This window comes from Urocampus carinirostris, chromosome 16, assembly GCF_059441175.1.
Source record: "Urocampus carinirostris isolate Australia breed hairy pipefish chromosome 16, RoL_Ucar_1.0, whole genome shotgun sequence".
In the NCBI taxonomy this organism is placed as follows: Eukaryota; Metazoa; Chordata; class Actinopteri; order Syngnathiformes; family Syngnathidae; genus Urocampus; species Urocampus carinirostris.
In genome coordinates, this window is record NC_142364.1 from 13,518,585 (window position 1) to 13,531,704 (window position 13,120).

The 13,120-nt window shown below is 41.7% G+C and overlaps 1 protein-coding gene across 1 annotated transcript; it reads right to left on the bottom strand.

Annotated features, from left to right (window-relative positions):
• Positions 1-9,369: 9,369 nt before the first annotated feature.
• On the bottom strand, positions 9,370-11,388 carry LOC148350335 (uncharacterized). The gene has a single exon (XM_088356085.1). The coding sequence runs from the start codon at positions 11,365-11,367 to the stop codon at positions 10,246-10,248; it is 1,122 nt and encodes a 373-aa protein (XP_088212211.1). The 5' UTR covers positions 11,368-11,388; the 3' UTR covers positions 9,370-10,245.
• Positions 11,389-13,120: the final 1,732 nt, after the last annotated feature.

The window sequence follows — 13,120 nt, forward strand, 5'->3', positions numbered from 1 at the left end:
ATGAGGTTTATTGTAAAAAAGGTTCAAAAATGAAGTCGCTTGGATGTTCACCGTAGAAGGGAAAAATACATGCAAATGTAGTTAAATAGAATAATCCATTATCTTATTCAAATCATTAATTCATTTTCTGCAATAAATTATTCTTGGTAATATACTGATTCAAGGGATAACCACAAACCTGTCTTTTCTTCATTTTGTCCTTTTATACTTCCTTTTATTCTTAACTTCTTTATACAACATAATAATTCCTAACATAATGCATCAAGGCAAGTGAGCCGTTTGAGAGCTGAGTTGACCCGAAAAAGCCGGTTCTCTAAAAAGAGACGGACTTCCTTTCACTACACAACTCGAACTCGTTTGACTTGATTGATTTGCCGTTTCGTGATAGTCGGTGTATACCGGATGGTACCCATAATTGACAAATTTGTGTACAGATTTTCTTGTACATCGTACACGTCTTAAATTCATAATAAACATACTTTGTACGGCAAAAACGCACAGGTTGACAGGCAAGCATCTCAGTAAGAAGTCACTTTTCCTAGAAAATTACATTCACACATTACTGGTGAGTTATTTTCAAAATCGGTCGGTAGGCTACTCAGGTGTTCCAAGGGGGCTACCAGCAGGGTTGGGTAGGGTTACTTTAACTGGATTATTTTCAATGACTTTTGGATTACTCCAATACCAAATATGCTCATAAAAGACAAAAAAAAAACTAAATATGAATAAAATGATGACTCACAACACGTGGTAAGCTTTCTCTCCTGGCTTTGATCTCTTTGATCTCCGGCAAAACTAACATAAAATGCAACACAAAATTTATTAATTTTATTCATATTTAGTTTCTTTTGTCTTTTATGAGCATATTTGGTTTTGGAGTAAACCAAAAATAATTGAAAGTAATCCAGTTAAAGTAACCCTACCCTACCAGGAGCCTGCAGGCACCACAGTGGGGACCCTCGCTCCATACGATTGACTTGCGACGGGGAGAATTTTGATTTATTCCAAGATGATTCAAACCAAACGTGTTACAATTATGACACAAGGGACATATTCGATATCAGATTTGACTCAACCACCATGATTCATTTCCACCGCGATACGATTCACTCAATGATCATATCGCACGATTAACATGCAGTAGAGTGCTTGACATGTTTTGCATAATCATTTGAATCATTACGACTCCTTCATTATTCACATGCATAAATCTGCCTGTTTTTTTCCTCCAGATTAGGCGCATTTCCCTCAACGCAGCGCACGCACATGCACTCACACAAACACACTCGCCAGAAGCGCCTGCTGTTACATGCATATTTTATGGACAACCTTTCACTCCAATTTTCGCTGCACAGTCTGCAGGGGGCATCCTGGTCAAAAAGTCACTGGGACTCGCTGGTCGGACCAAAAGCAAAACAACAACTCCACGCAATTATTTCCTGGAATAAATGCCTCCAGTTGACACCTTTATTTTTTCCGTCGCGACGCCAGAGCACGGAAGGTCTACGGGGAGGCCATGATGACATCGTCGGCGTCTCGTGTGGACAAAGGAGCGGGAAAAACAAAGCTGAATGTGAATAATGAATTTCTGCATCTCAGGATTCTCTGATTTGCCGATTTGTGTGTATTTATATTTTTAAAAATAGTTTAAATATTATATATATATATACCGCAGCCATATCCCCCTAGTGAGAGGTGGCTAGAGTCATTTCTGACTCTTTTGGGGAGATTGATTCAGAGGAGGGGATTCCCAGCCCCCTCGCTCAACCCAACTTAGGTGTTGGGAGTCATTAGGTGACCAAACCCCCCAATTCCAACCCCTAATGCTGAACGCCAAGCAGGGAGGCAACGGGTACCAATGTTTAAGTCTTAGGTAAGACTCGGCCGAGGCTTGAACCACAACCTCCCAGTCTTGGGGCGGGCGCCATACCCACTCGCGTAACGTTTCTCACAGTTTATTGGGAGGAAGGAAAAGGATAGCACACACGATCCGGAGATTGCTGCTCGCGGGGAGCATGCTGCTCAGACGCGGAAGTAGTATTTCCGTGGCGAGCGATGGCGGTGATCGGGCATGAAAAAACACGGGTCAGTAGCCAGGGTAGAAGAGCAAAAACGCGATCGGGAACGGAAACGAGTTGAAAGCCAGGAGAGGAGAGTAGACGTGTTCGAGAACCAAAATGGATCGTTATTCGGGACGGGAGAACCAACGTGGTCGAGATCAAAACAGGTTGTAATTCGGGATGGGAGAGCAGACGTGGTTTAGATCAAAACAGATCGTAACAGGAGACAAATAAGAGCAAAAATCAGGTGAAAAAGGATTTGCCGGGTAAAACAGATTCGCAGACGGACCGACAAAAGATAGTATTATTAAAGCTTTGAAAACTCTCTCGGTGTACCGTCTTTCTTTGTAAATATGTGTAACCATGTATAATATGTATTTGCAACTGAATATTTATGTAATGTATTTATTTTAGAAACTTATTCTGATATGTTTTGTACAAGCAAATGAGAAAGAAGGGGCGGGGCAAACGCGGGCTGACGGGAAGTGGAGTAAAGGTGAGACGTGTTTGTGGATGCTGCCGACAATAGTGGATATATATTTTACCCACCCTTACATTTGGAAATAGACACATTTTTTTTCCTTAGATTACTTTCAACGGGCACCTGGACTCTGCAGGTCTGCATTAAATATTAAGTACCGGTATCATTTTTCGTTTACTTTGACGGCTGTGTTTCTTGGACGGTATCGGGTATGGGTTAATTTCACTAACAAAGATGTCATATAATGAAATTGTGAATATGTTTGATTTTCGAGAAGGTTTGTTCAAACCTCACTTTGTGTTTGCTGTTAAAAACGTAATATTGGAATATAATATTGTGAATGTGCTTAATTGCTGTTGAGATTGTCATGATTGTTTTGTGTTTTTAGTGTCAATAAATATGTTCAAACCAAAAATTTCGTGTTTGTATTGCGTTTTTTCAATGTGGGCGCATGCGGCTAATATACAGGTGTGGCTTGTGTATGTACAAAATCGGTTCTCCCCCCGAAACGTGGTGGGTGCGGCTTATAATCAGGTGCGCTCTATAGTCCGGAATTTACGGTAATTGAATTTCTCCCCCCCAAAAATGCACAATAAGAGCTTGCTGCTGTTCCATCCATTCGAATCACTCCTCCATACCTAAGTGAACCGGCTTTGGGTACAAAATTCCTGGGCTGTAAAAGGAACCAACTTGTAAAATGTCCAACCATCCATTCATTATCTGCACCGCTTATCAGTTGGGTCACGGGGGTGCGGGAGCCCATCCCAGCTATCTCTGGGCTGGGGGCAGAGGACACCCTGGACTGGTTGCCAGCAATTTTCCGAATGTGGAAAGAAAACGGAGTGCCCGGAGGAAACCCCACGCAAGCACGGGGAGAACATGCAAACTCCACACAGGGAGGCTGGATCTGATCCCATGACCTCAGAACGGCACCGCGGACGCACTAACCACTCATCCCCCGTGCTGCACTTGTAAAATGTAACCTTACAAAATATTCTTGTGAATTCTAAAATAGACTTCAACGATTATTATAGTCCATCATTAGGAAATGATTCATTCCAAACATATTTCTTAGAAAGAGAAAATTACTCCTAACAAACGCTTATCTCATTTGCATTAATCACATCACGGGATCAGAACAATTATGGCCTGGAGAATAACATAAAGAACCAGATGCAATGGGGCGTTGCGGCTTTTAACAATCATATTTTGGCTGCGATTCAAAATTGCTTCGTTTGCAACCAAGAGCAATCCAAGCCTTCAGGGCGTTGTCATGAATTTACCCTATTTTACATGCTACATTTTATAAAAGACTCCCACATTCTCCATAAACTGGCCATATTTGAGCAGTAATTAATAATTGCCTTGAAGCCAGTCTCTTAAAAATCAAATGGAAAACGCAGTGGAGCTCTACCGTCCTCTACAGGTCAATTGTATACTAGTGTACAGTACATGTTTAAGCAACGGTTCACAAATAAAAATCATGTCATATTAGCATATTGCGGATGATAAAATGTTATATTAACAGGGTTGGGTAGGGTTACTTAAACTGGATTACTTTCAATTACTTTTGGATTACTCCAATACCAAATATGCTAATAAAAGACAAAATGACTAAATTTTGTGCAGGCTTGGGGAGTAACGGAACACATGGGACGGCAAAAATGATGTTGGCAAGCTTTTTGGATTTATTTTCATTTTGTTTCCGTCGCATTTGATGTTAGTTTTGCCGGGGATCAAAGCCAGGAGAGAAAGCTTGCCGCGTGTTGTGAGTCATCATTTTATTCATATTTAGTTTCTTTTGTCTTTTTTAGCAAATTTGTTATTGGAGTAATCCAAAAGTAATTGAAAGTAATCCAGTTAAAGGAACCCTACCCAACCTTGTATATTAATGTATCTGTTAGTATTTATATGTGAATATACTCCTGTTGTACTTGTATATGCCGATAATTAGTAGGGTAAAAATAGGTCAACAGAGTCAACCACTAAAACATTTGTATCGTAGAAGAGGAGTGATTTTCATATATGTAATATAGTCCAATTTGAAGAATTTTGGAAGAATTTATATTGTGATTAAAGACTGATTATGTCAACTGTGTTTGGCTGGTAATCAGTTCAGGGTTTCCCCTGCCCCATTCCCGAATTCAACTAGAATGGGGTCCTGCATTGAGGTTAAATATTAAGCCCGAGCCCAACCTGAAATTGGGGCCTAAAATGTCAATTATCAAGTTTGGGTTGGGGCTGGGTTTCTTTCTCGCTGACTTTTTTAATCCACATGTCATTGTTTGTGATTTGTGATTGCAACATCCTTTGCTGTCTGGTAATCCTGAAAGGGGGATGCCACATGTGCGGTCCCTTCTCAAGGTTTCTTCATTTTCCTCATATTGAGGTTTTTGGGTTTTTCCTTGCCCTTATGTTGGTTCCAGATCAGGGGATGGTGTAATAATAGTCTGGAAAAAATAGTCTGTGTAATAACCTGCGAAGCCCTTTGAGACTCTTTGTGATTAAGGGCTATAGAAATAAAAATGACTTGACTTGACTTGTTTTTCTTTGTCTCTCTGCCTCTATCTTTTAAAGTGCTGGAAATACTTAAAATTATTCCGCCAACTTAAAAAAAAAAAAAAATCTGTCAATGATGAAATATTGTCGGTCAATGTAACCTCTGCAGACATAGGAACATCCATCCATCCATTATATACACAGCTTATCCTCAGTAGGGTAGCGAGGGTGCCGGAGTCCATCATAGTCATCTTCAGGCAGTGGGCAGGGGACACCCTGAACTGGTTGCCAGCCAGTCGCAGGGAACACAGAGACAGACAACTCACTCGCTCATTCACATCTAGGGACAATTTGGACCGGCCAATCCACCTGAAATGCATGTCTTTGGAATGTGGGAGGAAACCGGAGAAACCCACGGGGAGTACATGCAAACTCCACATGGTGAGGTTGCGGAAGCTGGACTTGAACCCTGAACCTCTGCCCCGTGGGGCTTCGTGCCAAACACCAAGCTGCCGTGCCGCCCCACATAGGAAGATAAGAGATGTCTTGCTTAACTTTGAAAAGACAGGCTCTAAGTGTCACGCAAGGAGTATCCGCCGAGCAGTCTTAGGGGCCGCAGCGTCGGACCCATAGAACTGGGCACAGCCCAAATCACCTTTCCTCCTCCGGAGTCCTCACAAATAGAAAACAAAATTTTCAGGTTTCCTTCGGGTCCAGCAAATCAAGTGAATTAGTCGGGCTCGGCCTGGGTCAGGGTTTGATACCAAGGGGCCCAGGCCAGGCTGGATTTTTGAGGCTTGATCTTTTGTCTACTCCTGCATTCTTGCCACCTGGAAAATGAATGAATGAACAAACCAACAAACGAACAAACGAATGATCATGTCCATGATTTCTCACGCCAGAAATCAAAGTCCATTTACATTCCGAACAAAAAAAATTGTATGTTCAAAATCCAATGGTGCTAAATTATAACCTTCGTTTGCAACATTTGGGAGTCTTTAATTTATTACTGCTGCATGAGCAGCATTGACGTTCATGCTTAAATTATATGTTTGAATACTAGATGATAGTTTGTCCCAACAAATACGAAGCACTGTACAGTATTACGTTTTTTCACGGGGGTTGCGTTCCAAAAAGGGAGCCGCTATATTTAAAGCTAATGAAGTAGAAACATTTATTTATTTATTTACGTATTTCTCGATTTATAACCCTATTTAACACGCTAGTATACATTGAAATCAAAGAATAAAGCCTATTTACAGGCTTAAGCATTTCTTTAACATATATTGCTACTGTACTTTGTAACTTTTTTTTTTTACAAATAACTTTTGTACTGTCAAATTATAATTTCACAAAGTATCGTCCTGCCATATTGCACTACTATATATATATATATATATATATATATATATATATATATATATATATATATATATATATATATATATATATATATATATATATATATATATATATATATATACATATATATATACTTTAGTTGCTTGTTTTAGTCTTGTTTTATTTTTGCTTTATTGTTGTGTCCTATTATATGTACAGCGACTTTGGGTGTCCTGAAAGGCTATGTGCGCCGCTAGCAAAGTGTTGGGCTGGCATAGCCGGCCCAAACATTAGCGCAAGCTAGCTGTAAACACTGCTGGTGATCAGTTGGGCTGGCGTAGCCAGCCCAAGTATTAGCGTTGAGAGGTTGATGCTATGCTTACTCATGCTAGCAGTAAAAACTGCTGGTGAAGTTGGGCTGGCTAACAGCTATGTGCGCCGCTAACAGCTATGTGCGCCGCTAGCAAAGCCAGCCCAAGTATTCGCTCAAGCTAGCTGTAAACACTGTCAGCAATGGGTTGGGCTGGCACAGCCAGCCCAAGTATTAGCGCAAGCTAGCTGTAAACACTGTCGGCAATGCTAACTTATTCATCGTAAAAAGTGTTGGTAATGACTACATTTTAACGACTTCATATTTACAAATTATGCTAAGGGACTCATGTTAATGAGTTATGCTAACAGGTACATTCTAAAAAGTGATGCTAACGGCTAAATGCTAACTTTTTAATGCCAAAATTTTTTGGTAAAGGCAATATTTTAATGACTTCATATTTACAAATTATGCTAATGGCCTCATGTTGACGAGTTATGCTAATGGATACTTGCTAAAAAGTGATGCTAACGGCTAAATGCTAACTTCTTCACGCTGAAAAATTATTCTAATGCTAACATGCTAACGACTCAGCAAATTGTATGGGCTCAATGCATTCCGGATGGGCCAATTCAAATCGAACGGCCCATTCTATTTGAACATGTATATTTTAAAAGTTTTTAAAGTGTAATAGCAGTGTTATTACTATGGTTTTACCATGAATGTGTTTTTTAGACCTCATCAAAGCATATCCTTGTTGCTAACGGTTGTGGGCCCATCTCAAATGAACTTGCCAGAACCGGGGGGGTGTGGGTGGGCGGAGTCCCCCCACAGAACCAAGTAAAAAATGACGGAAACATCTCTCTGAGTTAAAAACTTTATGCTAACTCATAATGCTAACAACCGGGGTTATATATACATGACGGGATCATCTTCCAGATCAATCACAACTCTTACAATTGCCGCGGGAATTGTCTAGTTATTATTATTATTGTTATTAGTATCATAAACTGACCCCCTCATTTCAGTATCTTATTCTATAGTTGTAAATCCCAGGTCACTGGCCTTGCGGTAGAGCGCCTGCCCCGAGACTAGGAGGTCATTGGTTTGAGCCTCAGATAAATCATACCTATTTATAGACTTACAACATTGGTACCCATTCCCTCCCTGCTTGGCATTTAGGGGTTGGAGCTGGGGGTTTTCTGCACCCTAATGACTCCAAACATCAGGTGTTGCGACACATCGGTTGGGTATAACTATTGCCATATGACTGTGTACGGGATCCGACCCATGCTAAGATGGAATAAGGCAAGGAAAAGAAAGAAGATTTTAAAGTTGTAAATACAGTGTAGATGTGAGTATATACAGCAGGGAAAATATCTCCATGAGGACAAATTCAGCGTCTTTGTACTCTGTTAGTTGTACTACCAAACCTGTCAACCTCCACGGCTTCATGCCCGTACAAACTGTTGTATTTTCCCTTACAAAACAAAATAATCTTACACCTATTTTGTTTTTCGGAATGATGCATGATGGGAAATCCCCAGGCGGCAAACGCATGCGCACAGTAGCATCAAACCACTCGCTTCGTTTGCAACGATAAAACCGATACCGAGATAGAGGCTACCGCGGTGAACTCGTTAGACTTGATTGATTTGCTGTCTCGTGATAGTCGGTGTTTACCGGATGGTAACCATAATCGACAAATTTGCGTTTTTCCGTACAGATTTTCTTGTACGTCGTACACGTCTTAAAATGCATAATAAACGTACTTTGTTCGGCAAAAACGTACAGGATGACAGGTATGTACTACGCCTTTCAGTCTTAATCGTTGCTGGTAGGAAAAGGGTTGTTATTTACATCTTGAGCGAACGAAGATAGAGAACGTTAAAATCTTGGTCTGCTTTTAATGAGTAGCTGGGTATTGCACCATGTTGCAATGACAGTTGAGTTACAAAACGTTATCAATGAGTTCCAATACTCATTACCGAGTAAAGTAATTGCGTTCCAGAAAAAGCATTAGTCCCAACCAATGTTCCCTGTAATTTTCCACGGGTCTGAGCGTTCACACAAAGTCAATGAGCGTTGCTTGAAAAAACAGTGAGCAACAGCAATCCCAAGTGTGGCAACTAAATCAATATCAAACATGTGCAAAACTTGACATCAAGTTACATTTTGCTGAGTTTCTGGCAATGCAAAAAAAAAATCATTTTTGAATGAATTGACTCATGTATTATTGCAAAAGTTGTACGGCCTACAAACGTCATTTGTTTTTACAACAAATCTTTCACAAGATTTCCATTTCTTTTTTTTCCTGGTATCTTTTGTCGCATAATATTAACATTTTGGGGGCTTATTTAGTCGGTTGCACGATATACAACTGTATTTAATCACATTTTTAGTGGAAGTACAATGTTGGCAACAAGATTGACTTGGTATAATTGGAAATTATTTGAATGCAACACAAACTTTTTCTTCTTTTTCCCTGTTTTTTTTTTTTTTTAATTTTTTTTAATTCCTTTTAAAAAATCTCATTGTGTTTATTTTTTCCTAGCTGTTCCTTTTTTTCCTTGGTTTCTTTTTTTCTGTTTTTTTTCTGAATTTTTCCTTTTTTTTTCTCTTCCTTTTGTTTCTTTTTTTTCTCAGCTTTTCACTATTTTTTCATTTTTGTATTTTTTTTCTTCCCCCTTCCTTTAAGTCATTTTGTGCATAATTTAACATAGTATTTGGTCATATAGCGATGAAAGAAGCAAAAACAACCTGAAGAGCCGTTTAGGACCCGAAAGAACCGGTTCCTTTTAGTGAGCCGAGCCGAAGAAGCCGGTTCTCGAAAAACTCTACTGACTTTACTCAACTTCGTTCTACTTCGGCATTGACTTCAAAATACCGCATTTAGAACACAGCGTCAGGGGAAACTGTGTATTTTTACCTTCATGCACGGTAACTATGACTTAATCCGCTTCTTGATTAACAATTTCGAGCCCCGATTTCTGTGAGCTGGCTCGATTTTCTTGTGCGCGAAAAGCTCTGAGTAGTGCGCAATTGCGCACACATGCAGCTTAGAGGGAACATTGCGCTGGATAGATTTTCTTGTGCGCTGAGAATGTGCGGGCACTGCGCGTTTGCAGCTAAGAGGGAACATTGGTCCCAACCAGGGTTGGGTAGGGTTACTTTAAGTGGATTACTTTCAATTACTTTTGGATCACTCCAATACCAAATATGCCAATAAAAGACAAAAGAAACTAAATATGAATAAACTTACTACATTTTGTGAGTGCTTGGGGAGTAACGAAATACATGGAACGGCAAAAATGATGTTGGCAAGCTGTTTGGATTTATTTTCATTTTGTTTCTCTCGCATTTGATGTTAGTTTTGCCGGAGATCAAAGAGATCAAAGCCAGGAGAGAAAGCTTACCACGCGTTGTGGGTCATAATTTTATTCATATTTAGTTTCTTTTGTCTTTTATTAGCATATTTGGTATTGGAGTTATGCAAAAGTAATTGAAAGTAATCCAGTTAAAGTCACCCTACCCAACCCTGGTCCCAACGCTGGTTATCTTTCATAGAGATACGTGGTACCATTGTTGTAGACCTTATCAGGCGGACCCCGGTTCGTAAAGGATAGGTAAGTATCGTTAGCCTGTATGGTAACACCATTAGAAAACAGGTAAGTCCAAAAGTGTCCGCTATGACGGTCAATGCCGGTGTGGCAAATGACAGAGGCAAGCCGAAAAGTCTGCTTTGTGTTCTCATCCACATCCAGATCGAGTTGCTGCGGGGCGTTGACGCGATCGTGGCTAACGAATCCATCGCCGGCCACACGGTTCACAAAGAAAGTCAAAATGTCCGGGACGGTCCAGAACTGCTTGCAGACGGTCTTGTTCCCGCAGGTCTTGCACCGCCTCCGCCGCCGACTCGTAGCACGCTTCATCAATGACACCAGGGTCTCGCCGTTGAGGGGTTTGGGCAACCTGACAAAGTGACCCAAGTTGGAGACGGACGAAGAGGTATGGTTGCACTGAGGACACCAGATCACGTTGCGGACTTTGATACCGGTGCGGATCCCGCACTGGTCGAACCACGAAAGGAGCGGCTCCAGCAGGTCTAAGGAGTCGTTGTTCTCGTACAGAATGAGCGCCGGCACGCAGTTGCAGAGCTCGGCCAACGCCACGCAGAGTTCCGCCGCCGTGAAGCACATACCCGGGTTGTCCAGGGCGCTCAAGTAAAGGCAGGCGAACGCCGGCATCTCCGAGAGTAAAGTCACAAACTGCTGGATACGCCTGGGTAGCTGATCCCGCACCACGTTCAGATGGAGCGTAGCCTGCAGGGTAGAGTTCATCCAGCAGTTGTTGCAGTAGTTTGCAAAACGGCAGACCTTCTTGAGCGGGATCTTCTTAGGGTCCCTCGACCCTCTAAGAGGCTCCTCGTACCACAGGTCGACGCTTCCCGCTCGAACTGTCGGGTTGGGCGAAACGGCGGTACGTTTTGAGCGTTCAACCTGGCCGGATACGATGACGGTTTCAATACCAGCAGGTGAATAGCGTTGCTCGCCTACGACGACCCTCAGGGTTTTTGTGGCCACGGCTCCCAAGGCAAAACCCAAGAGGAGAAACGGCATATTGCTCTGGTTAAATCCAGCGATTCGCTGATCAACAAACAGCCTGGAAGACACCATGAGGGAAAAAATCCTTCTTTGTGACATCACAGGACTGAGGTCATTTTTCTGTTGACTGACATCACAGCCTCTTTGACACAGCTTCCTTAGAGTGACATAGTATCCAAGCATTTCTCCAGATACCCTCCTCCATCATGATTCAGCCTCATGCTATTCAAATGTTTTCACTTTTACCTATTCAACTGTGGTTCTGGATTTGTGTACGCTGCCCGGCCTTTGCGCAGTGGCAGTATCGTAGCCTATGAGGTTATGAGAACCCAAATGTATCGGCACGAATAAGAGCTTGCTCTGTCCACTCCACGCATCGGCAGTACTTCCGGGGAACGGTGCATTCGCAATGATCGCAGCAAGGCTTTAAGGCTAGGACCTTAGCTTGGCCTTTTGGCTGAGAGTAAGAGTCCCGGCTCCCAGGCTTTGTAGCGCATTATAACCTGAACGATAACGGATAATGGATAATGAATAAAGAATATAAATCAATAACCCTTAAAAAATCTCCCCCCCCGCCCGGCCATGGCTCTGTGGCTGGGACCTTGACTCGGCCTCTTGGCTGAGAGCAAGTGTCTCGGCCCCTTGGCTTTGTAGCATATTATGATTTGACCGATAACGGATAATGGATAATTGATAAAGAATATACTGTAGAACAATAAACCTTACAAAATCCCTCCACTCATATTGTTGGAATATGATGTAATGAAATTGTGAATGTGTTTAATTGCTGTTAAAAACGTCGACAAAAATTGTTCAAACGTCATATTGTTAGAAAATGATATAACGAAAGTGTGACTATTCTTAATTGCTATTAAAAGTGTCGAGAAAAATTGTTCGAACCCCACATTGTTTATTTGCTGTTAAAAGTGTCAATACATTTGTTCAAACCCAAAAAACTTAAAGGAGAAGTGGGTGAAAATAGCAAAAGGAAAACTGGTAAAAATGAAGGAAAATATCTCAGAAAACTGTACCACCCCAAACGAGTGCACAAAACTGTGAAAACATATCTTGTGACTTATCTTGTGTTTTTTCCTTTTTGTTTCTACTAAATGTTATGGCGCGAATGACAACTAAGATAATTCATTTCATCCATCCATCCATTATCCGCATCGCTTATCCTCAGTAGGGTCGCGGGGGTGCTGGAGCCCAACCCAGCTATCTTCGGGCAGTGGGCAGGGGACACTCTGAACTGGTTTCTAGTCAGTCGCAGGGCACACAGGGACAGACACTTGCAAATTCACAACAAGGGACAATTTAAACCGGACAATTTACCTAAAATGCATGTTTTTGGAATGTGGGAGGAAACCGGAGTGCCTGGAGGAGACCCACGCAAGCACGGGGAGAACATGTAAACTCCACACAGGGAGGCTGGTAGCTGAATTGGATCCCATGACCTCAGAACTTGGGCGGCAGTAGCTGAGGAGGTAGAGCGCTCGTCTTGGGTTCAAGGGATCCCAAGTTCGAATCCCGGCTTGTCCGTGTTACATGTCGAAGTGTCCTTGGGTAAGACACTGAACCCCTAATACCCCCAATAAGCAGGTTAGCGTCTTACATGGTTGCAATACAAGGCCGCTATTGGGAAATGTGAAGCACACTGTAAAGCGCTTTGGGAAGTCATTGACTTGAAAAGCGCTACATAAATGCAGATCATTTCATAACTGTGCCGCAGACCCGCTATCTACTGCGCTGCCGTGCCACAATCCAATATTTCAAATATTTCAATTAAGAGATAATTAGCTGGATAAAATTGAAATGGTTCTTTAAA

What these genes read in the sequence shown, in the direction of transcription:
- LOC148350335 (XM_088356085.1), bottom strand. Translation starts at nt 11,367, where the DNA reads ATGGTGTCTTCCAGGCTGTTTGTTGATCAGCGAATCGCTGGATTTAAC.